The 27,929-nt window shown below is 35.5% G+C and overlaps 1 protein-coding gene across 4 annotated transcripts in view; it reads right to left on the minus strand.

Moving 5' to 3' along the window:
• The window catches only part of SBF2 (SET binding factor 2), a 465,356-nt gene that overhangs the window by 243,073 nt on the left and 194,354 nt on the right, over positions 1-27,929 (minus strand). For 3 of the 4 annotated variants that reach the window (XM_032640039.1, XM_032640038.1, XM_032640037.1), the window contains exon 3: positions 16,677-16,814. In XM_032640039.1, coding sequence (XP_032495930.1) covers positions 16,677-16,814 — 138 coding nt within the window. Of the gene's footprint in view, positions 1-4,805; positions 4,861-16,676; positions 16,815-27,929 lie in introns of all 4 variants that reach the window. The other variant, XM_032640040.1, reaches the window with a different exon arrangement.

Raw genomic sequence — 27,929 nt, forward strand, 5'->3', positions numbered from 1 at the left:
ATGGCATGACAACATATTATCTATTTCACTTATCTTTGTTTTCTGGTTTATCTCCTCCACTAGAATGTGCTCCACAAAGACCAGGATTTCTGTTTTGTTCACTGGTAATTTCCCGGTTACTAAACCAAGAGCTGGCCACATAGTTGATACTTACTTAGTATTTGTTCACTGCATTCATGCAGGAATGAATTTTCTTAGAATAGTTTTCTGGGTATTTTACCAAGGGAAGCTTTTTCCCCCTACTTGTGGAGGCCAAGAACTGTATTTCTGTCTCCTTTGGAGCCCGTATAGTTTCTATACAGTGAAATATAACCAAGTATTAGATGTCTATGGAATGCACATTTCCAAAGGGAAATATCTGTTTACTTTTTATTATGTGTGATAAGATCCATATGCTCTTGAAAGATTTTCATTTGTTACAAAGCAAAAGCTAAAATTAGGTTGGGTGGTTCCTGGAATTCTTAGAAATAATAAAAATGTGATGAATATGAATTTACCAAAGATTTCCACACTTAATGAATCATATTCTTTACGGATTACTAACAAATTTTGTCCTTTCAGGACAAAAGAATGACTGAAATTCCTGAAAGAGATAAAGCTATCCACAATTTTATGAGATTGTGATACATGCCCTAGAGTACCGTGAGAAGTCAGCTTGAGTAAGTGCATAACCATTTCATATAAATGACCATTAACCTGCATTAACCTAAACATAAAATAGAATGCATTGGTCATTTCTTAAAGCTATCCTTTTATTAAATATTCACTAACTGGAATAATTATTGACAAGAAAGAAAAAAGGTCTGATATAATGTTAATCAATATTAAATAAAAATAATTCCATTTTTCTTTTTTTTTTAATTAAAAAAAATTTTTTTTCTTTTTTTCTTTATTTTATTTTTGGCTGCTTCGGGTCTTCATTGCTGAGTGAGGGCTTTCTCTAGTTGCCGCAAGCAGGGGCTACTCTTCATTGCAGTGTGCAGGCTTCTTATTGCGGTGGCTTCCCTTGTTGCAGAGCACGGGGTCTAGGTGCGCAGGCTTCAGTAGTTGTGGCAGGTGGGCTCAGTAGTGGCTCACAGGCTCTAGAGTGCAGGATCAGTAGTTGCGGCACACGGGCTTAGTTGCTCCGTGGCATGTGGGATCTTCCCAGACCAGGGCTTCAACCTGTGTCCCCTGCACTGGCAGGCGGGTTCTTATTGCACCACCAGGGAAGCCCAATTCCATTTTTCTTTACATCTCTTTTTAACTTTTTATTTTATATTGGAGTATAGCTAATTAACAATGGTGTGATAGCTTCAGGTGCACAGCAAAGGGACTCAGCCATAGTCTTTACATCACTTTTTATTATAGATTTTGACCTTTACTTTGTAAATGTGCTATAAATCATAAGATGCTGTTATTCTTAATTCCAATAGCTCTCCTGTAAGAATACAATGTCCCAAGTTTAGAGAAAGTTCATATTCCTTTTTTTAAACCAAAATGTACTGCTGTGATTTAAAAAACTAAAAATTCTTGTTTATAATAAGGCTTATTCCAGGAGATAGTAATGACGTAGTTTTGGTTAAATTTTTCTATAAGTAATATATCATGTAAGGGAATAGTGCCTCTTCTTTATAGCTGCTAGAATACCTTTTATGTAAGAACTATGTAGTGATACTAACTTTGTTTTGCATTTTACAATGACAGATTTTCACATGTCGAAAAGATGTGAGAAACTTAACAATAAGCAGGAAATCAAAGACACAGGACACAAATGTAATAGATATTGTAATAATGATTGGAAATTTAACATTTTATAGTATAAAACATTTTCACGTATATTATCTCATTGAACAATATTTACAAGCCTTCTTCTAAGCTAAGATTATTCCTTGGTTTTAGTAGGTCCCATTAAAGATACAAATTTACCTTAAATACTGTTTACTGAACTGCCTCACACCGACTTGTAATGTGACCTTATCTCTTATACGTTATCATAAGCACATGCCACAACTTGCCCATTTATTGATATTTTTTCTACCTATTGTTACTAAGGACCACATCTGCTAGTGGGATTCCCAGCTTCTATGTAGTTTACATTCGATGTAGCTCTCATAGTCTTCATGCTTCAATAATATGGGATATATTAGTACCCACCATAGCAATCTTTCCTTAAAGTACTATTGCCTTTTAAATATATCCTAAGATCAAAATGCTAAAAATTATTAGAATACTGACTTTACGGAATGACTCCATATAGCAGATAGGCACAATCTTTAAGAAGCTTATCCTATCACTCAGGTCAAATACTTCAGTCTCATCTCTGTTGTACTCCTGATGCTTGATTCCTGTCTATTCTATCTTGAAAAGACTAGTTGCACCCAATATCATCTGTGCTAAGTTCATTTTCAACAGCACTGTTTCATACTAACTCTCCCTACAAAATTTTGTTAAACACTCATTTTAAAAGGAGGATGAAAGGAATTATGCAAGTAAAAAACTTCCAGTTCTGCATTTCCTTTTTGAAAAGTAAGTAATTTATTACAGTGTACCATTATATAGAGTTGCCTCAGTTAAGCAATTTAAGGACTTTAAGATTTTCCAAAATTGGAAATAAGTTTTAAGTAGTTGCAAAATTCTGTAAGGTCTACAGTTCCCCCAGCAAACTTCTTCATTTCTTGCCAAATAATCCCTTAATCATGTTGACACATCTATATGACAAAACCTAGTTTATCCTTGCATTGGTCTGGAAAATAATGACTACATGAAACATACAAATTTTAGGATAACAAGGCTTCAGACAAATCAGGCCACTAGTCTTCAGTTCAGAATCCAGTTTACCTCTAGCAAAGAGAATATCCTGATATTTCCCCCTTCAGCAGCTCCTGTGTGCTACAGTATTCCAAAGGTAGGACAAATTCATTTGCAGGGTTACTATACATTCACCCAGAAAGCTCCGTAATTTTAAGTGGTGCATAGTCTGTAATTTTTAAAAAAAAATATACTCATAAGGCAGCATTTTCCAAAGTGTTTTCTGCTGGAAGCTAACAGATACTGCTTAGCCAAAAAGATCTAATCAAAACATTTTGGAAACAGTAAGTTAAAGCCAAGTTAAAAAGGTTTCTTTACTGCAGGATTTTTCAGACTTTGATATGCAAATATTATTTCTACAATGCCAAGCAAAGGAGATATAATATAAATTATTTCTCCAACTTACTGGACCACTGAAACCCGCTTTATTACAGACCATCAAGAGGACCTAGTGCCCTATGGAACACATGCTGAGAAAGGCTGTCACAAGCTATTTTGGGACAGAAAATGTACAAAACTGAAATATGTATATATTCCTGTGTTCTATATCCTTAGGAGGCTAGGTTAATACAATGTTTATTTCATAAATATATTATTATACTTAACATCTGTTTAATTCTCACATTTCATAAAGTAAAATAAGATTTGAAAAGATTAGAAAATGGACAAGACTGCTGGGAGCTAGGGTGCTTTACAGCTGCCCTAAGAAAACATTCAGCATGCCTGTGGCCCATTTGCACCAGATGAGTTAGGAACTTCTACTTTGGACCAGTGGTTCTCACACTTCACTGTGCAACAAAATCACTGAGGGCTTGCTAAAATAGATTTTTCGGTCTCACCCGTAAAATTTCTGATTCAGTTCTGAGAATTTACATTTCTAAGAAATTCCCCAGTGATACTGCTGATCCAGGGACCGCACTTTAAGAACCACAGTTCTAGGCTAATTAATATGAGAATATAAAAGAAAACAATAACTGTAACATATATTCTACATGCCAGACACTGTACTAAGCATCATACCAGTGTTCATAATTCATTTATGCAATCAAGAACTTATTAAATACTATTTTCTAGTAAAGGAAACCAGGACTCCCTGGAGAAATGACGTTCTATATTTGGGCCAGAAAAATGTACAAAATAAGACTATTCATCTTAGTCAAAAAGTAAAGAATCTGTCAAAGACAGATCAAAATAAATAAAAATCGCAGCTGAATGAAACTCAACAAATACACAAAAATCCATGAGTTCACATGATAATTTTTTAATTGGTCACTACTGAAGATTGCTAGGGTACCAATCTACTATTTTGAAAATTTTTAAAAATAAGGGGAAACAACTGTCTTCTCTATCAAACTGTGGTCAATGAAAGTTCTTTTTAATAGTTGAATTTCAGTCAATAAATGCAGCAGGAATAATAGTATGAGGAAATTATCTTTTGCAATTCCTACTGAAATAATGTATTTAGGCAATGATCATCAATAGATCCCAAACTATTAAGTCAAAGGCTGGCACTACCCCAAACCCACAAATCAATCATAAATTACTAAAAGTAGGACAACCAGAAAATAAGTTCATCTTGATGTAACACAATAGGAAGTACAGTACAATTTTTGCTTTAAAAATTGAACGTGAATCCAATTAAGCCTCTAGATCTAAATATTACTTTATGGAAACTATAGAGAGTAGAGGTACAAGTTAAAAAATAACATGGAGAATTAATCAGCCAAATCCAGAATACAGAGCATTCCACAGGACAAATGACCCAGTTCTTCTACCACCCCCAGAAGAGGGACTGTTACAGACAGAAAGAAGTTAAGAAATATCAACCAAATACAATGTGTGGAACTTGTTTGAATAAACCAAGACATTTTTGAGACAATTTTTTTAATTTAAAAATATGTAAGTTGGATATCAGATAATATTAAGGGGTTATTCAAAATTGTAATTAATTTTGTTAAAAATTATAATGGCAGATTGGTAATCTAAAGAAGATTTTACCAGTTAGAGATACATACTAAAATATTTGCAGGTGAAATATGGTATCTGGGGTTTGCTTTTAAATGTCTCTTCCTAAAAAAAAAAAAAAAAAAAAAAAAAATCAAGGATTTAGATTTTAAAAGATTGACAAAATGCTGGTAATTTTTAAAGCTGGGTCAAGTGTAATCGGATTTATTATACTACTCACTTAAATTTTCTATTTGCTTCAGAATTTCCATAATAAAAAAATGAAAATAAAACCTTCATTGTGCACCTACTATATGTCAATGTTATTCCGAAGTACATTCATTCATTTCACCCCTTTTCTTTGATCACATTTCGTTTGCTAACATACCAAAATGTCTTTAGTCTGAACTGCATCATTATTGGCTCATAAACACGTTTACAAACACATTAAAAGACTCCAAAGTGATACAACTAAATAAAAAATTTAGACAGGTCTATCATTTTTTAAGGTAAGTCATATAAAGCAACGTCACATCTATCATATTTTACTGATTACTTAAAAAATTTTATAATCACATTGCCTAGTTGGGTAATTCCGGGAATATGTTATCAAAAGTTTAATGCTTGTGATTTTTGACAGTGTTACTGTATCTTAGAGAGATAAGAGCCAACATTTTTAAAGTTGCACAATTATACTTTGGATAGTTTGTATCCCTAAGTTCCTCTTCTTTAGGCTTCCAAATAATGTGCCATAGTATATTTGGTATGAAGTAATTCACACCAAATGAGAATTAAAAGATCTATTTTTGAATTGATGATATCCAAAAATAAGAGAAAAACACATTTTTAAAAAATATTTTTAGGGCTTCCCTGGTGGCGCAGTGGTTGAGAGTCCACCTGCCGATGCAGGGGACACGGGTTCGTGCCCCGGTCCGGGAGGATCCCACATGCCGCGGAGCGGCTGAGCCCGTGAGCCATGGCCGCTGAGCCTGCGCGTCTGGAGCCTGTGCTCCACAATGGGAGAGGCCACAACAGTGAGAGGCCCGCGTACCGCAAAAAAAAAAAAAAAAAAAAATTAATTAATTTATGTATGTGTTGGGTCTTCATTTCTGTGTGAGGGTTTTCTCTTCGTTGTGGCAAGCGGGGGCCACTCTTCATCACGGCACGCGGGCCTCTCACTATCGCGGCCTCTCTTGTTGCGGAGCATAGGCTCCAGACGCGCAGGCTCAGTAGCTGTGGCTCACGGGCCCAGTTGCTCCGCGGCGTGGAAAAACACATTTTTTTAAAAGTACATAACTAACTGTTCACATCGAAAATGGGAACAACATTAATGATGACCTAGAAAGGAACATCATCTGGGCTTTAATATTATCTTTTTCAAATATTACCTCATTATTTTTACCAATTTTGGGACCAATTCCAAAAGATATTATCTCTCTGTTCTTCATACAGAAAAGCTGTTACATAATTCTGGCTAGCATCTACTACCTAAGTGAACTTATATAGGAGCCAGAACTCTTAAAACTTATTTACATTTTCAGAATCTTAAAAAACTCATATGAGGCAGACTCTAACTTTCTGTAAGGTGATTGTAAATACTAAATAAATGACAATGTTTTGGTCCAGTTAAAATGGCAAATAGGAAAATATCTGAGCTAAAAAGAAAAATAATTTTGAAACATTGATTCCAAATATACAAGAACCCTAATCTTGTTTTTTGTTTTTGTTTTGTTTTGTTTTGTTGTGGTACGCGGGCCTCTCACTGTTGTGGCCTCTCCCGTTGTGGAGCATAGGCTCCAGACGCGCAGGCTCAGCGGCCATGGCTCACGGGCCTAGCCACTCCGCGGCATGTGGGATCTTCCTGGACCGGGGCACAAACCCGTGTCCCCTGCATTGGCAGGCAGACTCTCAACCACCGCACCACCAGGGAAGCCCCTAATTTGGTTTTTAATATTATTCCATACTCAAATGAGCCAGGGCTCCTTGGAGAATTGGCTGATTTCAAGGCTGAGGAAGGGAAGGAAAAAGATGATCCTGGATCAGCTTGTTATGCAAGAAAGTTTAAAAATGCTAAAAAAAAACCCTGATGGGGCTTGTCAAGAGAACACAGGAACCACTCTGAAGGGTTGCCCACTGGTCAAATCTTGGACAATCTGTGCATTAAAACAGTAAAAACCATTAATTATATACTACTGAAGAAAAAAGAAACTGGAATACATGAATCTATAACTCACATAGATAGACAAGACAGAAAACGTAAAATGTCAACTGCTGACTGGTAAAGGTACAGGTAGAGAGTGTGCATAGTTGGAAAATAATCATTTTGCAACCATCATAATAAAAATTGGCACAGGCAAGAATCATCACTAAATGCTGAATCTGGCAGGGGGGATAATTAATGAGTAGTAGAATATTTGCATAGTCTTAAAGTATCTTATCAGTCACGGCTTATTAGTTGCAAGCAAAGAAAAAAAATAGCAACTATACAATGGAGATATCTGACAATCACCAGACTAGGTACTCAAAAAGAACAGCATCAGTAAGGCAGGTGGGTAGCAGACAGACATTGTGTACTTCCAGATGTGTGCCCTTAGTAGGACATACACTTAGTATTCCAAATGTTGGTAGTAATCCAATTACTGATGTATAACCTGAACCTAAAGTGAGAGACATCAGAAAAACAAAAAATATTAAGCATTCTATTTAAAAGGGGCATTGGGACCTGCATTATTTGAAAATGTCAAAGGCTGAGCAACTATTCCAGATGAAGACAGACAAAAGATAATTAAATGCAATACAGAATTTTAAATTACATCCTGTACTGGAAGACCAAAAGGGGGGGCGGAGCATAAAGAGCATTAGGTCAAATGACAAAATTGAATGGATGGTAGATGAGATAAAGGTATAATATTGATATTGATTTTCTGATATTGATAACCATACTATGTTTACATAAGAAAATACTTATTCCTATGAAACATACACTGAAGACTTTAGGGTAAAGGGAAATGATGCACACAAATTTGTCTCAAATAGTTCTGAAAAAACTTTCTGTGTGTATGTGTGTGTGTGTGTGTGTAAGGAGAAAGGGAGTAAGGGAAGGAGGGGTTCTATTAAAGAGAATTAATATCTATGATAATAAAGAAATGGGACAAAATATTTTAAATGGGCAAACATAGGTAAAGGGTATATAGATGTTTGCAATATTCTTGTAACTTTTCTGTAAGTTTGAAATTATTTCCAAATGAAAAGTTTGAAAAATATCCAAGAATTCCTAGAACCGCTCCAAAAATGCCTGCTATAATGTCATCCTGTATTGATTTCTGTAAGTTTAATTGGGCTTCCTAGAATCTCTTTACACCTGCTAAACTGTCTTTTTTTAATCAGGTTTATAGAGGTATAATTGACAACATTTTAAGATATTTAGAGTGGTGATATGACATATGGATACACTGTTAAAGGTATCCTCCATCCAGTTATTTAATACATCCATCACCTTAGATACTTTGTGTGTGTGGGGGGGGGGAGATGAAAACATTTAAGATCTACGCTCTTAGTAAATTCAATCATACAATACAGTGCTATCAACTGTAGTCATCATGTTTTACTAGAGATCCTCAGACCTTATTAATCTTATGGCTGAAAGTCTGTATTCTTTTACCAACCTCTCCCTATTTCTTGAAAGCTTCAGCCCCTGGTGACCACCATTCCACTCTCTATTTCTCTTGAGTTTAACTTTTTTTTGTTGTTAAGATTCTACATATAAATGATACCACACAGTATTTGTCACCCTCTGACTTATTTCACTTAGCATAACCATCCATGTTGTTATAAACAGTAGGATTTCCTTCTTTCTTATGACTGAATGTTCCATTGTGTGTATGTATGTATGAAATATATATCTGTTGTGCATATGTATTATGCATGTATATAAAACATCTTTATCCATTCAACTGTTGATGGACACTTAGCTTGTTGCCATATCTTGGCTATTGTCAATAATGCTGCAATGAACATGGGAGTGCAAATAACTCTTCGATACCGTTTGCATTTCCTTTGGATACATACCCAGAAGTGGGATTACTGGATCATAACGCAGTTCTATTTTTAATTTTTTTAAGAACCTCCATACCATTTTCCATAGTGGTTGCACCAATTCACATTTCCACCAACAGTTCACAAGGGTTCCCTTCTACCTACAGCCTTGACTACACTTGTTACCTCTTATCTTTTTGAAAACTGCCATTCTAACAGGTATGAGGTGATATCTCATTACGGTGCTGATTTCCATTTCCCTGATGATTAGTGATGTTGAGCATCTTTTCATGTACCTGTTGTATGACTTTTTTGGGGAAATGTCTATTCAAGTCCTTTCTCATTTAAAAATTGGATTGTTTGGTTTTTTGCTATTGAGTTGCATGAGTTCTTTATATACTTTGGATATTAACCTCTTAACAGATATGTGGTTTGCAAATATTTTCTCCCATTCAGCAGGTTGCTTTTTGATTTTGTTGATAGTTTCCTTTGCTGTGCAGAAGGCTTTTAGTTTCATGCAGTCCCACTTATTTTTGCCAAAAGTCATTGGCAAGACCTTTGTTAAGGAGCTCACCCCTTAAGTTTTCTTTTAGAACTTACTCAGTTTCAGGCCTTACATTCAAATCTTTAATCCATTTTGAATTTATTGTTGTGTATGGTATAAGATAGGGATCCTGGTTTTTTGTTTGTTTTTGCATATAGCTGTCCAATTTTCCAAACACCATTTATCAAATTGACTATCTTTTTGCCACTGTATATCCTTGGCTCCTCTGTTGCAAATTAATTGACTATATACACATGGGTTTATTTCTGGGCTCTGTATTCTGTTTTATTGATCTACATGTCTGTTGTTATGCCAATACCATATGGTTTGATTAATAAAATTTTGTAATACACTTTGATATTAGGAAGTGTGACTCCACCTTTAACCTTCTTTCTCAAGAATACTTTGGCTATTCAGAGTATTTTGTGGTTCCATATGAATTTTAGGATTCTTTATTTCTGTGAAATATGCCACTGAACTTTCGATAGGGACTGCACCATATCTGTAAATTTCTTAGAGCTGTATGGACATTTCAACATTATTATGTCTTCCAATCCATTAGCATGGGGTATCTTTCCATTTATATGTGTCTTCTTCAATTTATTTCATTAATGTCATACAGTTTTCAGGATACAGATCTTTTACCTCCTTGGTAAAGTTATACCCAGGTATTTATTCTTTTTCATGCAATTATAAATAGGACTATATTCTTAATTTCTCTTCCTGATGATTTGTTGTTAGTGTATAGGAACTCAATTGATTTTTATCAATTTTGTATCCTGCGACTTTACAGAATTCCTTTGTTAGTGCTAACAGTTTTTTTGTAGTCTTTAGGATTTTTTATATGTAATATCATGTCATCAACAAATAGAGACAGTTTTATTTCTTCCTTTCTGATTTGAATGGCTTATATTTCTTTTTCTTGACAAATTCTTTTAGCTAGGACATCCAATACTATGTTGAATAACAGTAGCAAGAGTGGGCATTCTTGACTAGTACTGGATATTAGAGGAAAAACTTTCAGCTTTTCACCGAGTATGATGTTAGCTGTGGACTTGTCATAAAGGGCTTTTATGATGCTTAAGTATGTTCACTCTATACGCAGTTTGTTGAGAGTTTTATCATTAATGGATGTTGAATTTTGACAGATTTCTTTGCATCAATTAAGAAGATCATACGAATTTCATCCTTTTATTTTGTCAATGTGGTGGATCACATTCATTGATCTGCATATGTTGAACCCTGCATCCAGGAATAAACCCCACTTGATCATGGTGTATGATCCTTTTAATGTATTGCTGAATTTGGTTTGCCTTTATTTATTTATTTATTATTTTGCCTTTATTTTGTTGAGAATTTTTGCATCTATGTTCATCAGGGCCTGTAGTTTCCTTTTCTTGTAGTGCCCATGTCTGTCTTTGGTATCAGTGTAATGCTGGCCTTGTAAAATGAGTTTGAAGGTGTTTCCTCCTCTTCTCTTTTTTTGGTGGGTGAAGAATTTGAGAAGGATTGTTATTAATTCTTCTTTAAATGTGTAGCAGAGTTGACAAGTAAAGTCATCTGGTCCTCGATTTTTCCTTGGTAGGATGTTTTTGATTACCAATTTAATATCTTTACTACTATTGGTCTGTTCATATTTTATATTTCTTCATAATTCAGACTTGGTAGGTTGTATGTTAGTAGGAATTTATTCATTTCTTCTAGGTTGTCCAATTTGTTGGTGTGTGTTTTTTCATAGTAGTCTTATGAGTCTTTGTATTTTTGTGGTATCAAATCTAACATTTCCTCTTTCATATCTAATTTTATTTGAGTCCTTTCCCTTTTTATCCTGCTGAGTATAGCTAAAAGTTTGTCAATTTACCTTTTCAAAAAAAAAAACAACTCTTTGTTTCACTGGTTTTTTTTCTATTGTCTTTTTATTCTGTTTCATTTATTTCCACTCTGATATTTGTTACTTCCTTCATTCTATTAATTTTGGGCTTAGTTTGTTCTTCTTCTAGCTCCTTCAGGTATAAACTCAAGTTGCTTATTTGAGATTTTACTCTTTTCTTAATGTAGGTGTTAACTGCTATAAATTTCACCCTTATATCTGCTTTTGCTTTTGCTTTAGCCAATAAATTCTGGTATGCTGTATTTGCATTTTCATTTGTCTTAAGGTATTTTATTCCTTTTAGTTTATTCTTTGACCCATTCAATAGAATGTTGTTTAACCTCCACATATTTGTAAATTTTCCAGTTCTCTTCTTGTAATTGATTTCTAGTACTATACTTTTGTGGCTGGAAAAGCAGCTTGATATGATTTCAATCTTCTTAAATTTATTGACTTGTTTTGTGGCCTAACACATTACCTATCCTGGAGAATGTCCCACATGTGCTTGAGAAGTATGTTTATTCAGCTGCTGTTGTATGGAAGATTCTATATATACGTCTGTTAGGTCCACCTGGTCTCACATACTGTTTAAATCCAGTTTTCTGTATTGATTTTCTGTCCGGACGATCTATCCATTGTTAAATGTGGAGTCCTTAAGTCTTCTACTATTATTGTATTGCTATCAATTTTTACCTTCAGATTTGCTTTATATGTTTAGGTGCTCTGATAATAGATGCATAAATATTTACAAGTGTTATACTCTCTTGATGAGTTGACTACTTTATCATTATACAATGACTTTCCTTGTCTCTTATTACAGTTTTTAGTTTAAAGTCATTTTGTCTTATATTAAGTATAGCTACCCTAGCTTTCTTTTGATTTCCATTTGCATGAAGTATCTTTTTCTACCCTTCATTTCAGTCAATGTGTGTCCTTAAAGCTGAAGTGAGTTTTGTTATAGGTCTTTTTGTTTTTTTTTAATCTATTCAGACACTCTACATCTTTGGATTGGAAAATTTAGTCCTTTTACATTTAAATTAATTATTGATCAGTATTTATTTACTACTGTCAATTTGTTGTTTCCTTGCTGTTTCAAAATTCTTTATCTTTATTTTAGTATATATTTACCATTACAAGTGAGATTTATACTTTCATATGTTTTCCTGTTACCAATTAGCACCTTTTCATTTCAGCTTAAAGAAGTCCCTTTAACATTTCCTGTAAGGCCAGTCTAGTGGTGATTAGCTTCTTTAGCTTTTGCTTGTCTGCAAAACTCTTTCTTCTCTTCTTTGACTCTGAAGGACAACTTGCCAGGTGGAATATCCTTAATGGACAGTTTTTTTTCTCTCAGCACTTTGAATAAATCTTGCCACTCTTCTCTGGCCTGCGAAGCTTCTGCTAAAAATTCTGATCATCGTCTTATCAGGGTTCCCTTTTATGAACAAGTTATTTTTCTCTTGCTGTTTTAAGATTCTCTCTTTGTCTTTAACTTTTGACACTTTAATTATAATGTGTCTTGGTGTTGGCCTCTTTGGGATCATCTTATTTGGAACTCTCTGGGCTTCCTGGATCTGAATATCTGTTTCTTTCCCCAGGTTAGGAAAGTTTTCAGCCATTATTTCTTCTTGTAAGTTTTCTGCCCCTTTCTCTTTCTCTTCTCCTCCTGGGACCCCTACCATGCGAATGTTGGTTTGCTTGATGTTATCTCATAAGTCCCTTAAGCTATCTTTATTCTTTTCCATTTTTTTCATTTTTCTGTTTTAATTAGATGATTTCCACTGTCCTGTCCTCATGTAAACTGATCCTCTCTCCTGTGTCATGTAGTGCGCTATTGAACCCCTCTATTGTATTCTTCAGTTCACTTATTATACTCTTCAGCTCTGTGACTTCTATTTGGTACTTTCTTACACTTTCTATTTCTTTGTTGAAATTCTTTGTTCATCCATTCTTCTCCTGAGCTCAGCATCTTTATGACCACGATTTTAAACTCTTTATCAGGTAAATCACTTATCTCCACTTCATTAAGGTCTTTCTCTGAGGTTTTACCTTGTTCTTTCATTTAGAACATATTCCTATTTCTTCATTTTCCTTGACTCTCTGTGTTGGTTTCTATGCATTATTTAAAACATCTACCTCTCCTAGTCCTGAAGGAGTGGCCTCTTGTAGGAGATGAACCTTATTATTCAAACCTGCCCTAGCTCTTGGTTGTCTCTCAAATCTTTATGATGGTCCAAGCAGCCTAGTTTATTCTTAGTGCTCACCATAGTTGAGGGTATACCAATACCTGATAGTGTTCCAAAGGGAAGGATCATAGTCAGCACCTAGATTCAGGTGGACTGGAAGCCAGACCTTCAGGTAGCAGCTTTTAATGTATGCAAATGTGTATCTTTCAGTGGAGACTGGGAGATGGGTGTTACTGTCTGCTCCCTCTGTGCTGAGCCTTGGGGGATAGCCAGTTAAGAACTTCGTTTGCTACAGTCCTGTGGGACCTGGGAGCTCAAGTCCTGTTGGCCACAGAGTCAAAGGTTTAAAAGGGTGTGTCCCTTGGGAAGCAGCTGCAAAATCTGGGGCGCCAGACATGTGCACAAGCTCTTTCCAAGAAGAAACCAGTGAGCGGGAGCAGGCTAGAGAGGGAACAGAGATGGCACCTGCCAGACCCCTGGTCCCCAAAGAGAATCAAAATTAGCTCCTAGATGTGTGCTAAGTTAGAAACCTGACCCTCAGGCAGTAGCTTTTAAAGTATGCAAACACGTGGCTTCCCTGGTGGCGCAGTGGTTGAGAGTCCGCCTGCCGATGCAGGGGACACAGGTTCGTGCCCCGATCCGGGAAGATCCCACATGCCGCTGAGCGGCTGGGCCTGTGAGCCATGGCTGCTGAGCCTGCGCGTCCGGAGCCTGTGCTCCGCAACGGGAGAGGCCACAACACTGAGAGGTCCGCGTACCGTAAAAAAAACAAAAAAAAAGTATGCAAACAGGATTTTTCAGGCAAAGACTGAGAGATGGGTGTTTCTCCCTGCTTCCTCCATGCTGAGCCACGGCAAATCCTTGAAAACCCATTAAGAACTCTTTGCTTGTTATAGTCTGGTGGGTCTCATGAATAAAAGCCCCATTGTTTTTCAGAGCTAGGTGTTTCTGGGTCCTTACCTCAAGTGGAAGTCTAAAAAGATGGGGGCTAGATGCTGGGTCCAAACCCTTCGCACCTCAGGGGAGGAGCTGGAAGTTGTAAGTTGCTTCTCAGTCGCACGTCTCTCTGCCAGGGGACATTTATGGTGAGACTGCATCTCAGCCTTTTCTACTCACTTCAGTGTGGGTATGTTCTCGTTTGCCTGCTATATAGGAATTGCTCAGCTAGTTTCTGGATTTCTTTCAGGAGAAATTGCTCCATGTGTAGCTGTGGATTCAGTGTGTCCATAGGCGTGAGTTCAGAAGCTTCCTATGTCACCATCTTGGACTGGAACCCCCTACATTGTCTTAATGTATTACTTTTCTGTGAGTTTATTTGGGCGGTAAGGGGTTGGTAATGATGGAGAGAAGAAAAAGAACCCAAATAATCACAGTTAGTTTCATTAGATAATTCTAGGGAGTTGTAAAGAGGTACCCTCAAGAATATGGAAATAAAAGAAAATACTGCCTTCTCAGCACTGACTTATGTTCAAAAGATCAACAGAGAAATGACAGGTCACCTGAAAAAGATAGCAAGGCTCTCAACAAGAGAACATTCTTATTTAGACTGAATTGACCAAAATGGGAATTGGATTGGCTATTTGTTGGCAACATCCACCCGAACACTAATCAGGACAGAAATGACTAGAATCATAGACATCTAAGTTCCCTGTCTGAATTGACAACATAAGCCCTAATTTCAAAAACAGTTGGCCCCGAACAATGCAGGGTTTAGGGGTGCCGACCCCACTGTGCAGTCGAAAATCCACATATTAACTTTACGGTTGGCCCTCTGCATCCACATATTCAACCAACTATGGATCATGCAGTACTGTAGTATATAGTTACTGAAAAAGATCTGCGTATAAGTGGACCCGTGCAGTTCAAGCCCATGTTGTTCAAGGGTCAACTGTATAAACAATGGGCTGTGTTAATCTGGCAGGTGTTAAATATTTGACATCAAATATTCCTTAGTTTGATTCCACAATAAAAATGCTTCTGATTTTGATATGGCTTCCCACAAAGATCTGACAACAAGGAGAAAATGTGCTGATAATATAGATAATGTATATTTTGTTCTACATAACCTTTTAACTTATCACTGTAAATTTAAAAGCTAGCATGCTGGCTTTAATACATCAGTCTAATGAACTTGGATAATGTGAGTCTGTACCATGAGAGGTGGTTTGTCTCCTCTTGTACTGAAAAATGAAATTTCTGCATCCAGAAAATTCAGATCTTGGCATTTAATTAAAATAACAAAAATAACAAATGCTCCTTTGTGAGGTCATTTCAGAAAGCAAGCCAATCCTTTTCCCTGGTGGTGATACTCATTCATCTGTATGTAGCAGAAAGCACAGCAGATGATAATGCAATTGGCTCACTCAACATCCTGCAAACTGTTTTATAGTTTCCTTCTCATACTATAAGGCCTTGAAAGCAAAACAAACAAACAACAACAACAACAAAGTTTTTCTGATTCCTTTGGGGGGGGGATCTGCATGCAATCTGACACAAGGAAACAACCCATATGACACTTAAAGCAGAAGTCACCAATGTGTGACAGTGGCCACACATGGGAGGATGGATGTTTTTAGTGTGATTATTGTGAAGGCTGTATTGTCTGGTACCCAACATCATAGTAATAAAAGGTTGAAAAAGTATGAACAGCCCCAAGCTAGGCAGTTCCTAGTAAACAGAACTGGTTCCCTGCTCACCCCTTACCCATGAAATTACATAAACTACGCAATACTTTCTCATAAATCCTTTTCTGAATAAATTAGAGACAGTAGATCCAGTTGTTTGAAACTGAGAGAACCCCAGCTAATTCTCTGAAAGACCCAGTATTTTTAATTTCTATAGTTCTAGTCTATTAATGTCAGTCCCATCATTTTGATACTACCACCACTAATAATAATGAGTTAACAGTTACTTCAGCACTTAAAAAATAATATCAAGCATTGTGATAAGTGATTTATAAACATTCTGATTAAATGCTCTATATTCTGTGAAAGACACCTCAGGAGAAAGACTGGAAGGGAAAAACCACAGGTTCATCATGAGAGGATACAAATCTTCTTAATAAACCAATTTGCAGAGATGCTATTCTTAGAAGTATGCAGATTATGAACAATATTTTAAAGAAGAACAATTAAACTTGGACAATAACTTTACCTTCTTGCTCTCTTCTTCAACAATATAGTGCCTCAGTCATTTTAAAGTAGCTCATAGAACTCAAACTTGCTATTCTAACAAAAACAAATATGGCATAATAAAAAGATTCCTAAATGGTGTCTCTTTGGCTGTAATTTGGCTAGAAAAGTTGCTGTACCTGAAGATTGATCTCTGCCTCATAAAAGGTTAGGCATGAGCAGTAATGTCGATCTGAGTCAATATCTGTCAGGACCACCACAAAAAACGTTGGTTGCTTCCTCTCTCTGGACAGCTGCCACCCTCCAGGCTGACAAAACTAAATGAGATAGAAAAAAAAAAAATTGTCACATCTTAAAAGTATAAGGTAAATTTATTAGTTATAAATCCCTGAGCAATGTCTCCCCATTTAAAAAAATTCCAGATGTGATATGTTACTTCAGCCAATATTTTTCAAAAATCACTTGCAGATTCATGATGTAGAATACTTTCACTAATGTGCATATGCATTTTATGAAGACAGGCTAGATTTTCCACAGATGCCACTCATTCTGAGACCAGGGTTGGCACATGTAGGAACAGAGCACTAAGATGAAAACTTTTCACCATTAGAACAAATCATGAAATAAGCTGAAGATAAAGTGCTCAGTACCTACCATGGACAGAAAACAGAATTATTTTAAAATATCGTCATTAATCTAAGACTCTTCAATTCAGTACAATGAAAAAGACATCTTGTTCATCAAGACAGACCACATTCTGGGCTATAAAATACACTTTAATGTATTTAAAAGAATAGAAATCATATAATGCATGTCCCAGACCACAATAAAATTAAACTAAAAATCAATTACAGAAAGATAGCTGGAAAATCCCCAAATACTCAGAGATTAAACAACACACTTCTAAGTAATACATGGATCAAAGACAAAAATCTCAAAAGAAATTTTCAAATATTTTTAATTAAATGAAAATGAAAATACAGCTTAACATTTGTGGGATTCAGCAAAAGCACTGCTTAGAGGGAATTTTATAGCACTGAATTCATAGAGAAGAAGAAAAATCTAAAATCAGTCATCTAAGTTCTATCTTAGGAAACTAGAAAAAGAAAAGCAAATTAAATCCAAAGTAAACAGAAGGAAAGAAATAATAAAGTTAGAGCAGAAATCAGTGAAATCTATTACAGGAAATCAATAGAGAAAAGCAACAAAACCTAAAGCTAGTTCTGAAAAAAACATTAAAATCAACAAGTCTCTAGCCAGACAAAATAAAAACAAAAAAGAAGATACAAATTACTAATATCAGAAATGAAAGACAGGACATCACTATAGATCCTGTGGTCATTAAAAAGATAATAAAGGAATACTATGCATAACTCTGTGCCCACAAATTTGATAATCTAGATGAAATGAACCAATTTCTTGAAAGATATAATCTGATAAGACACACAAGAAGTAGACAATCTGAATAGGCCTATATCTATTAAAGAAAATGAATCAATAATTAATAATCTTCCAAAATAGAAAGTATCATGCCACAATGGGTTCATGGTGAATTCTACCAAACACTGAAGGATGAAACTAAAACATTCTCTACAATCTCTTCCAGAAGACTGAAGCCAAAGAAATACTTCCTGACTTATTCCATAAAGCCAGCATTACCCCAATGCCAAAACCAGAAAAAGAAATTACAATAAAACTATACATCAATATCTCTCATGAATGCAGATGCAAAAATCCTCAACAAAATATTTGCAAATTGAATGTAGCAATGTATGAAAAGAATTACAAACCATGACCAAATAAGATTCATTTTGGGTATGCAGGGCTGGTTCAACATTGAAGTCAATTAATCACATCAAGAAGCTAAACAAGAAAAAGTACATGATCATATCAATAGATACAGAAAAGGCATTTGAGAAAATCTAACACTGATTCATGATAAAAACTCTCAGCAAACTAAGCATAGAGGGGAAGTTCCTTGACATGACAGAGAACATTCACCAAAAACCTACAGATAACATCATACTTAATCATAAGAAACTAGAAGCTTTCTAGCTAAGATTAGGAACAGGGCAAGGATGTCACCTATTACCACACCTTTTCTAAATTGCACTGAAAGTCCTAGTTAATTCAACTAGCCAAAACAAGGAAATAAAAGGTTTACAGATTAGGAAGGAAGATGTGTAACTGTCTTTGTTCCCAAATGACATGACTGTCTATGTAGAAAACCTGAAAGTAATAAGCAATTCCAGCAAGTTTCCAGGATACAAGGTTAATATACAAAAGCCAACTGCTTTCCTATATACACCAACAATCAACTGTTACTTGAAATTAAAAACACAATACCATCTTCATACATTAGCACCCCCAAAAATGAAATACTTAGGTATAAACCTAATAAATTATGTACAAGATCTATATAAGAAAAATCACAAAACTCTGATGAGAAATCAAAGAACTAAGTAGAGAGAAAGAGAGAGCAATTCCAATGTTCATCAATAGGAAGACTCAATATTGTCAAGTTTCAATTCTTCCCAGTGTGATCTACAGATTCAATGCAATCCCAAACAAAATTCCAGCAAGTTATTTTATGGATGTTGATAAACTAATGTTAAAGTTTATATGGAGAGGCAAAAGACCCCGAACAGCCAACTCAATATTGAAGGAAAACAAAGTTGTAAGAGTGACACTATCTGACTTCAAGACTTATTATAAAGCTACAGTAATCAAGACAGTGTGGTACCGGTCAACGAAAAGACAAATAGATCAATTAAGCAGAATGGTGAGCCCTGAAACAGACCACACAAATATAATCAACTGAACTTTGACAACACAGCAAAAGCAATACAATGGAGAAAAAACAGTCTTTTCAACAAATGGTGCTAGACCAACTAGATATTCATATACAAGAAAATGAATCTAGACACAGACCTTACACTCTTCACAAACATTAACTCAAAGTGGACCATACACCTAAATGTAGAACACAAAACTATAAAACTTCTAGAAGATGACAAAGGAGAAAACCTAGGTGATCTTTGTTTTCACAATGACTTTTTCAATACAACACCAAAATCATGAACCAGGAAAGGAATAACTGATAAGCTAGACTTCATTAAAATTTAAAACTTCTGCTCTGTGAAAGACACTGTCAAGAAAATGAGAAGACAAGCTAAGGACTGGGAGAAAATATTTGCAAAACACATATCTGATAATGTACTGTCATCTAAAACATACAAAGAGTTTTTAAAACTCAACAATAAGAAAGTGAACAACCCAATTAAAAAGGGGGCAAAAGATCTGAATAGATACCTCTCCAAAAAAGATATAAAGGTGGCAAATAAGCAAATGAAAAGATGTTCAATATCATATTTCATAAAGGAAGCAAATTAAAACAACAAGATACCATTACATATCTATTAGAATGGCCAAAATACATGACAATGCCAAATGCTGGCAAGAATGTAGAGCAACAGGAATTCTTATTTATTGCTGGTAGGAATGCAAAATGGTACAGCCACTTTGGAACACAGTGCACCAGTTTCTTACAAAAGTAAACATACTCTTACCATACAATTCAGCTATTTACCCGAAGGAGTTGAAAACATATGTTCACACAAAAACCTGCACATGGATGTTTATAGCAGCTTTATTCATAATTGCCAAAACTTGGAAGTAACCAAGATGTCCTTCAGTAGGTGAAGGCACATCCAGGTGACAGAATACTTTATTGTGCTAAAAAGGAATGAGCTATCAAGCCATGAAAAAACATGGAGGAAACGTAAATGCGCATTACCAAGTGAAACACACCAGTCCGAAATGGCTACACGTGGTATAATTCCAACTACTTAACATTCTGGAAAATGCACAGCTATGGAGAGCAAAAAGATTAGTAGTTGCCTGGGGTTGGGGAGACATAAATAGGCAGAACTTAGAGGCTTTTTAGAGCAGTGAAACTATTCTGTATAATACCGTAACTGTGGATACATTTTATTATGCATTTTTCAAAACCTTTAGAATGTACACTAAGAGTGAAACCTAAGGTGAATTACAGACTTTGGTTGATAATGATGTGACCAATGTAAGTTCATTCATTGACTGTAACAAATGTACCACTGTGGTGGGGCATACTGATATTGTGGAAAGTTGTGCGTTTGGGGAACAGAGAATATATGTGAATTCTTCGTACTTCCTGCTCAATTTTGCTGTGAATCTAAAAGTATTCTAAAAAGTAAAGTCTATCTCTAAAAACATGAAGAAAAAAATATCTGGATAACAATATTGTTGAAGAGATGGAATAGAAATAGAAAGGAGCTCACCAATACAGCAGCTCTCTGTGCCAGATTGCCTTCTGTTACCCTGCTTAATAACTGTGTAATTTGGAGCACTTTATTTAACCTCTCAGTGCCTTAGTTTCCTCATCTGTAAAAGGCAGAATATTAGAACCTATCTACTAGTACTCTTGGGACGCTCATACAAGGTAACACATGAAAAGTACTCAGAATAGCCTTTGCCATATAATTCCGTGGTAAGTGCTAGTTATTATGATTATTACTCCCTTTGACCTAATCTTAGTTTCTATCATCACAGCTATAACACTTTCTTTCCCCTTCTTTACTAGTTTTTTCCTGCCTCTCCTTTCATTGCCTCATTGACTCCTTGACTCAGTCTAAAGAGACATCAAAAAAGTAATATTTGGATGACTTCCTACATTTAGAGAGACACATTATTCACGTTCATAGCTTCTCTACCAAATGAAAAATTCTACCAGACTCATTTCCTTGAGCAGACATCATAAGGAATACATAAAGAAATAGCATGAAAACCTTAAGGACACATTAATTAGTTAAGTGAAACTATTTTTCTCTACATTTGTGTTTTGAAATAGTAATTCATTGAACAAATATTTATTGAGCACTTCAGTATCACTTATTCTGTGAAGTCTTCTCTGAAGCTCCCCAGTTTCTCTAGCCTCCTCCAAACCAAAGAATCAAGCAGTTCCACTCATGTGTTCCAAACGATTTTATACATTCTTATTATAATAAATAATTATAATAACCTTTTCTTCCTATATATAGCACTAAACTTATATATTTTACTAACATGGTACAGAAAAGTTGACTTGTCAATTTGTTTACATGTATATTTCACCCTCAACAATTCATTTATCTAAGTTCCATGACTTTACATCTTTGGCTTTCCTGTGGCCACCATAAGCCTTTTTCATTCTAGAAAAGTAGCCCTCAAAGTGAGGTACACAGAATCACAGGAGTCCCGGTGGTCAAAACTATTATCATATTAGTACTAAGAACTGGTTGTTTCTTTCACTTTGTTGACATTTACATTAATGGTGGAAAAGTAATGGTGGGTAAAGTTGCTGGTAACTTAACAGTAATCAATGCAGCAGCACCAAACTATACTTGTAGTCACTGTATTCTTCAAAGCTACACGTTTGCAGTTTAAAAAAAAAAAAAGTTTCTGTTAATAATTTCCTTGATGAAGCAATAAACATTTTAATTTCATTGTAACTTGACCCTTGAGTATACAGTATTCTGTTTCAAAGAGTAAATACACATAAAGCACTTTTGCTGCATACAGAAGTATTACAGTTGTTTAGTGAAAAACTACTTGTGTAGATGTTTAAGTTGTGAGCTGAACTGTTCTCTTTTCTCCCCCAAGAACACCATTTTTTACTTGAAAGAATAACTGACAAAAATGTTTATATAGTCTTACGTATTTGGTAGACATTGTCTCAAATGAATGAAATGGGCCTGTCACTTCAAGATACAGATCTGAGACTGTTTGTTACCAATGATAAAATGAACTTTCAAGCACCATCATGAGCCTGACAGCTTTGCGTTCCTGATTAATATGACAGCATTATTAACTAATGTAATATTTTAAATACTATATGTGTCAACATTTGGAATATCTGCATAACTCATTGATCCCTATTTGCCAAGTGACTAATGCATGATGTTATAAAATCATGCATGGATAAAAGATCTTTCAAAGTGCAAAGCCAACCAATACATTTTATCGTAGCAGAGTAAAAAAAAGTTAATTGATGCATTTATATATCTTACATTGCAACTAGCCTTTAAGATATTATTATTTGTTGAGTGTTGGTGTAGTATTCAAAGAGTTTCCATGAGTATCTGAAAAGGCTATAAAAATACTCCTCTTTCCAACTACATATTCGTGAGACCTGATTTTCTTCATATACTTCAACCAAAACAATGTACTGTAAAAGCACGAATGCAGAAGCAGGTATGAGAATCCAGCTGTCTTTTATTAAGCCAATATCAATGATATTTACAAAAATATAAAACAATACCATTCTTTTCCTATCTTTTTTGTATGGAAAGTACAATTATTTTTCAAAAAATATGCTATTTAATATGCAATGGTTCCTGTCCTTTTTTTTCCCTGTCCTTTTAAAATAAATAAACAGCTTAAATTTTTCTAGTTGTCAGTTCTAACACTAAAATTGATAAAACTACATAAACAAAACTCTTTGCAGATTCTCAGTCATCTGTGAGAGTATAAAGTGTGAGACCCCCAAAGTATGAGACTTGCTATTCTAGTAAGAATGAGTGTTAATGTGTAACTAGCCTTGGCTTAAGCTACTTAGGTAGCAGAAAGGTATAATCTTTGGCAGAACCAGGGAGTTTTAACAGGTTAAACTTCTGGGTTTAACAAAACCCAGAAGTGTCTTTCAAAATACTCGTGTCTGAGCTTGGGTATGAAATAATATAATGATACAGAGCCTGTGTCATCAGGTCTACTCATTCGACAAACAAGTCTTCAGATATAAAGTGAATCAGTTCTGTGAATTAATAGCAAATAATCGCATTCTCTTAGAGGTCTGTCATTCATTATCACAGCTGCTCATCAGGCTTGGCAAACGGTACTAAAAGCTATATACCACAGAATAACAACTATATATTTTCACATAATTTAAATGAAACTATAGGTTTTCAGTAAGGATTAAACTAAATCTCTTTATGTTAGTTCCAACTCAACCAACTTTACTGATTTCTCAAATCAAAGGTACCCATCACAGAGAAGTGTTCACAAATAACAAGTTAACTTTTGTAAGCAAATAGATATATTACTTAAATAAGCAATCAGATATTTTGCTGCTAAAACTAGAAAAATCAACTCATGCTTACTTTTCTCAAATGCTTTACACATACAGTGAATATAATAAAAATATTACAGAATAATAAAAGATGTCCATAGCATTACTGTGACTAATTTTAATGATCTCTCAAAGGTGAAATGTTGTAGAAGGTTCTTGGGATAACAGTCACTCAATATTTTCCAAGACCTTCATATACACATCTATAAATTTACAGCTCACTAAACTACATTTTACTGTTCAACCTCTAACTAAAAAAATTAAAGGTGTCCCTTTAAAAAAAAAGAAGCCTGTAAGAAAATTCCTTCTCATAGAAAAAAATAAACACATAACATCCAGAAGGAGAATATGAGAGTTTAGGTAGGAAGACCTCCTTAGTTATTTAAATGGCCTCATTTCCCCAAGTTAACATTATAACAGGAATTCTGATTTTAAAAGTATTAACAGTAAAACTTCTGGGAAATTCCAAGGATCCTCTTTTTGGATTCAATAAGTACTTCTTCAAAACTAAGCTTAATGTGACCACAACTAAGATAGTAATGGTAATTCATGCTAGGCCTGGTCAGATATTTTTTACTTAAATTTTTCACAAAGAAGCTGCCAAGATAGCTGGTTACACTGGTTACACATAACACCCTTTATTTCATACATAAGAACACAGCTACGTAATTATTTTATACTATGCAGTAATATTATTAGAATCATACTTCATAAGAAATTTTGATGTTGCATTCTCAAATGAAATATATTAATACACAATAAATAAACAATAGCTCACATAACTGAGTTTACAGAAATGTTTTTTCAATGGATGAAAAGAAAGGCCTTAACCTCCAGTTAAATGTCTACTTTTCAAATTCATTGTATCATAAGATTAAGTAATAATCGAATTTGGTGTATCAGGAGATGATCCCACTATTAATGAGAAGTACTCCTCATACGATTTGGATTTGAAATATAATAATGCTAACTGGTTTAATCATTTCAAACCTTAACTAAAAGCGTGCTGAGAAAGTAATAAACAATGAGAGGGGAATTCCATGGCGGTCCAGTGGTTAGGACTCCGTGCTCTCACTGCTGAGGGCCTGGGTTAGATCCCTGGTCAGGGAACTAAGATTCCCCTCACAGTGTGGCCAAAAAAAAAACCCAAAAAACAATGAGGGAGTGGACACTGCATTTCTTGAACCTGAGCTCGAGTCACATTTCTGACAGGAATGTGAGAGAATGTTTAGACAGCTGGAAACAGAGTAGTCACTAAAAGATAGTAAGCAGAATGATAAGCATTAAACAAACAGGATAAAAATCAGGATTTTGCTCTCCCCAGTGTCTTTACTGGCAAACGGGGAAAAAATGCTATCACAGGTGCAAAACCTAAACTGTTTAGAATTGACTACCATAACTGACTGGCCTACATTTTGCCCTCCTTTTCCAAGTCACTGAGGAAACAGTATTTGGAGTGATACTATCAATGGACATACCATATATGTCTGTTTCAAAAATATGCAACAATGTATGTTTTTGACTATTCCCTTCCACTTGACTCTCATCATTTCCCACAGATCATGCTCATAAAAATTTTACAACATATCTGGGAACAGTCAATATGGGGATTCCTTTTCAGGATGTTATCTGTCTTTATTCAGTTCCAGTTTTCTTCAAGACCTTGGCATAACCTGGAAACAAATGATACCTCAAGGGTGCAAGGTTAGAAATGACAGACGTTTTTAGGCTCCACATTTAATGCATTACAAATACCAACTTTGTTTACTTGTTTCTTTAATTGCCCAAATGTATGAAGTAGATCATATGCAAACAGGCCATCCATCTGCAAATAAAAGATAAGTGCCAATAATCCCTCATATTTGTGAAACACTTTATATATAATTGTATCCCACAAGGTTTATTTTACAAATGATGAAACCAAGGCTATGAGACGTTAAGGTGATACAGCTAGTGTGTGATAAAAGCAGGACTAGAATTCAAGCCTCTGTATCTCTACAAACTGTGTCTTCTCACTGCTGAATTATCTTTGTATATCACCTTGTGGATATTATTTTATATTAATATGAATTTACTGTAGAAAAATCAGAAAAGAAAAAATGAAAATGAACTAAGTTCTTTAACATACAAACTTCCCTTGCAACCATTTATCTCTGGATGTACTTTTTTTTTTTTTTAATTATTTATTTAATTTATTTATTTTTGGCCGTGTTGGGTCTTCGTTGCTGCGCACGGGCTTTCTTTAGCTGCGGTGAGCAGGGGCTGCTCTCCGTTGCAGTGTGTGGGCTTCTCATTACGGTGGCTTCCCTTGTTGCAGAGCACAGGCTCTAGGCGCACGGGCTTCAGTAGTTGTGGCACGCGGGCTCAGTAATTGTGGCGCACGGGCTTAGCTGCTCCGCGGCATGTGGGTTCCTCCCGGACCAGGGATCGAACCCATGTCCCCTGCATTGGCAGGCGGACTCCCAACCACTGCACCACCAGGGAAGCCCCTGGATGTACTTTTTATATAAAATGGGATATATTATACATATAGTTATAAGTCCTGCTTTTCTCCACCTTCTGTAACATGTGCGTTTTCCCATGTACCTACATATTTTTAAGAAAATTATTTTTAATGACTGAATATTACACCAGCATATAGGTAAGCACCACAACATAACTAATTCCCTATTGTGGGTTGTTTATGTTGTTCACAGTTTTTTTTCTTAATAATTCTGGGACAAGCATGGTGTTATATAAATCTTCCCAGGCATGTCTCATTATGTTTTGGGGGAAGAACTGGTTTTGTAGAGCACAACCAAAATGAGCACAAAAAATGTTTAATCGCCCTTGAATTCCTTTTTAAAGGTTAGGCAACCCCAAAATTATTTTGTTTTGCTGACAGAATTCTAAAAAGGACAAAAAAGAAGTGATAACAAAGAACTGTTATTACGAACTATATTCTGACCAAAGAACTGACTTGTGAAATAACGTAAGAGAAGCCTGAAGAAACTGAACTCCATTGTCAAGCCAGGCCACGGCAATGTCAGGTGTGTGCTCTTTACTTTAGACAGATATTTTTCAAAAGTTCAGAGAAAACACAGTGGTTCTAAGACTTTGGAAGAGAAGCCAATCTAAGAGTTGGGAAACTTTCAAATATTTTGTTATCCACAGAATAATGGGTATCACACACATGTGCCTAATTTCAGTGGGCAGCTTTTGATGAAGTATAATTTTAAAGGACTATCCAAAACAATCTGCTTTAAATGAAACAATTTAAATGGGTCACCTATAATGCTTTTAGTAGATATTTTATTCAGATATTTTATTACTACTACACAACATTACACTGTCCTCATCAGTATAATAAAACTTTATGTATAAGATAATATGATTTGTCTGCCTAGAGAATCCAAGCAAACTGACTAAATATTGTTTGAGTAAATAAGAGTTTAGTCATGTAGCCAGATATGAGAACATATAAAAATCAACAGCTCTCCTTGAGATCAGCAACAAGTAATTTCTAAAAAGATCTTATTCATAACTTTAATATGTCCTCAAAGTTACAGGATGAGCTAACCTAATCTCTCAAGTTTTGAACATTTTGGCATATCAGTCTCATGAAGAGCCCTACACATAAGCCTCTAAATATAAAAATTTCAAGAAGCAAACTCCAAAGAGAAAAATGAACGTTTAGAATAGCTTCTAACATCCAAGTTCTGAAAAAATACAACTGTACATGATTTACAAATTTAAAACAATTCCAAGAGCAAAAGAAAAGTTATTAATGTCTTCTAGTTAAGCATGGCAGATGAAACAATGAGTTTACCTCCAAGAGCTCCTGAAATCCCTCTAAAATTGCAGTTAAAAAGAATACAAACAGCAAAGTAAAATGAAAGAAGATAACAGGTTTAAAATGACAATAAGAGGGACTTCCCTGGTGGTGAAGTGGTTAAGAATCCTCCTGCTGGGGTGGGGGGGGGGGGGGTGGGGGGAGTCAAGATGGTGTACTACCAGGACATGCGGAATTCGAGTCTTCTCACAACTAGGGCACCTACCAAGCACCAGTGGGGGACCACAGACACCTAAAGGGATGGGAGGAACCCCCAGAAACAGGGTAGGATGTGGGGCACGGGGGGTGTGAAGTGGGGGGAGAAGTGGAGGGACTGGCGCCCCTGAGGGGCTTCTGGGGGAGGGGAAGGGCTCCCACACCCGAACGGGTAAATTGGGGAACCACTGGGACAGCAGAGGATCAAAAGGGAGTGTGGCCAGGCTTCCCCTGCCCACTTGGACCCCCAGGAACCTGCTG

The sequence above is a fragment of the Phocoena sinus genome, chromosome 8 (assembly GCF_008692025.1).
Source record: "Phocoena sinus isolate mPhoSin1 chromosome 8, mPhoSin1.pri, whole genome shotgun sequence".
In the NCBI taxonomy this organism is placed as follows: Eukaryota; Metazoa; Chordata; class Mammalia; order Artiodactyla; family Phocoenidae; genus Phocoena; species Phocoena sinus.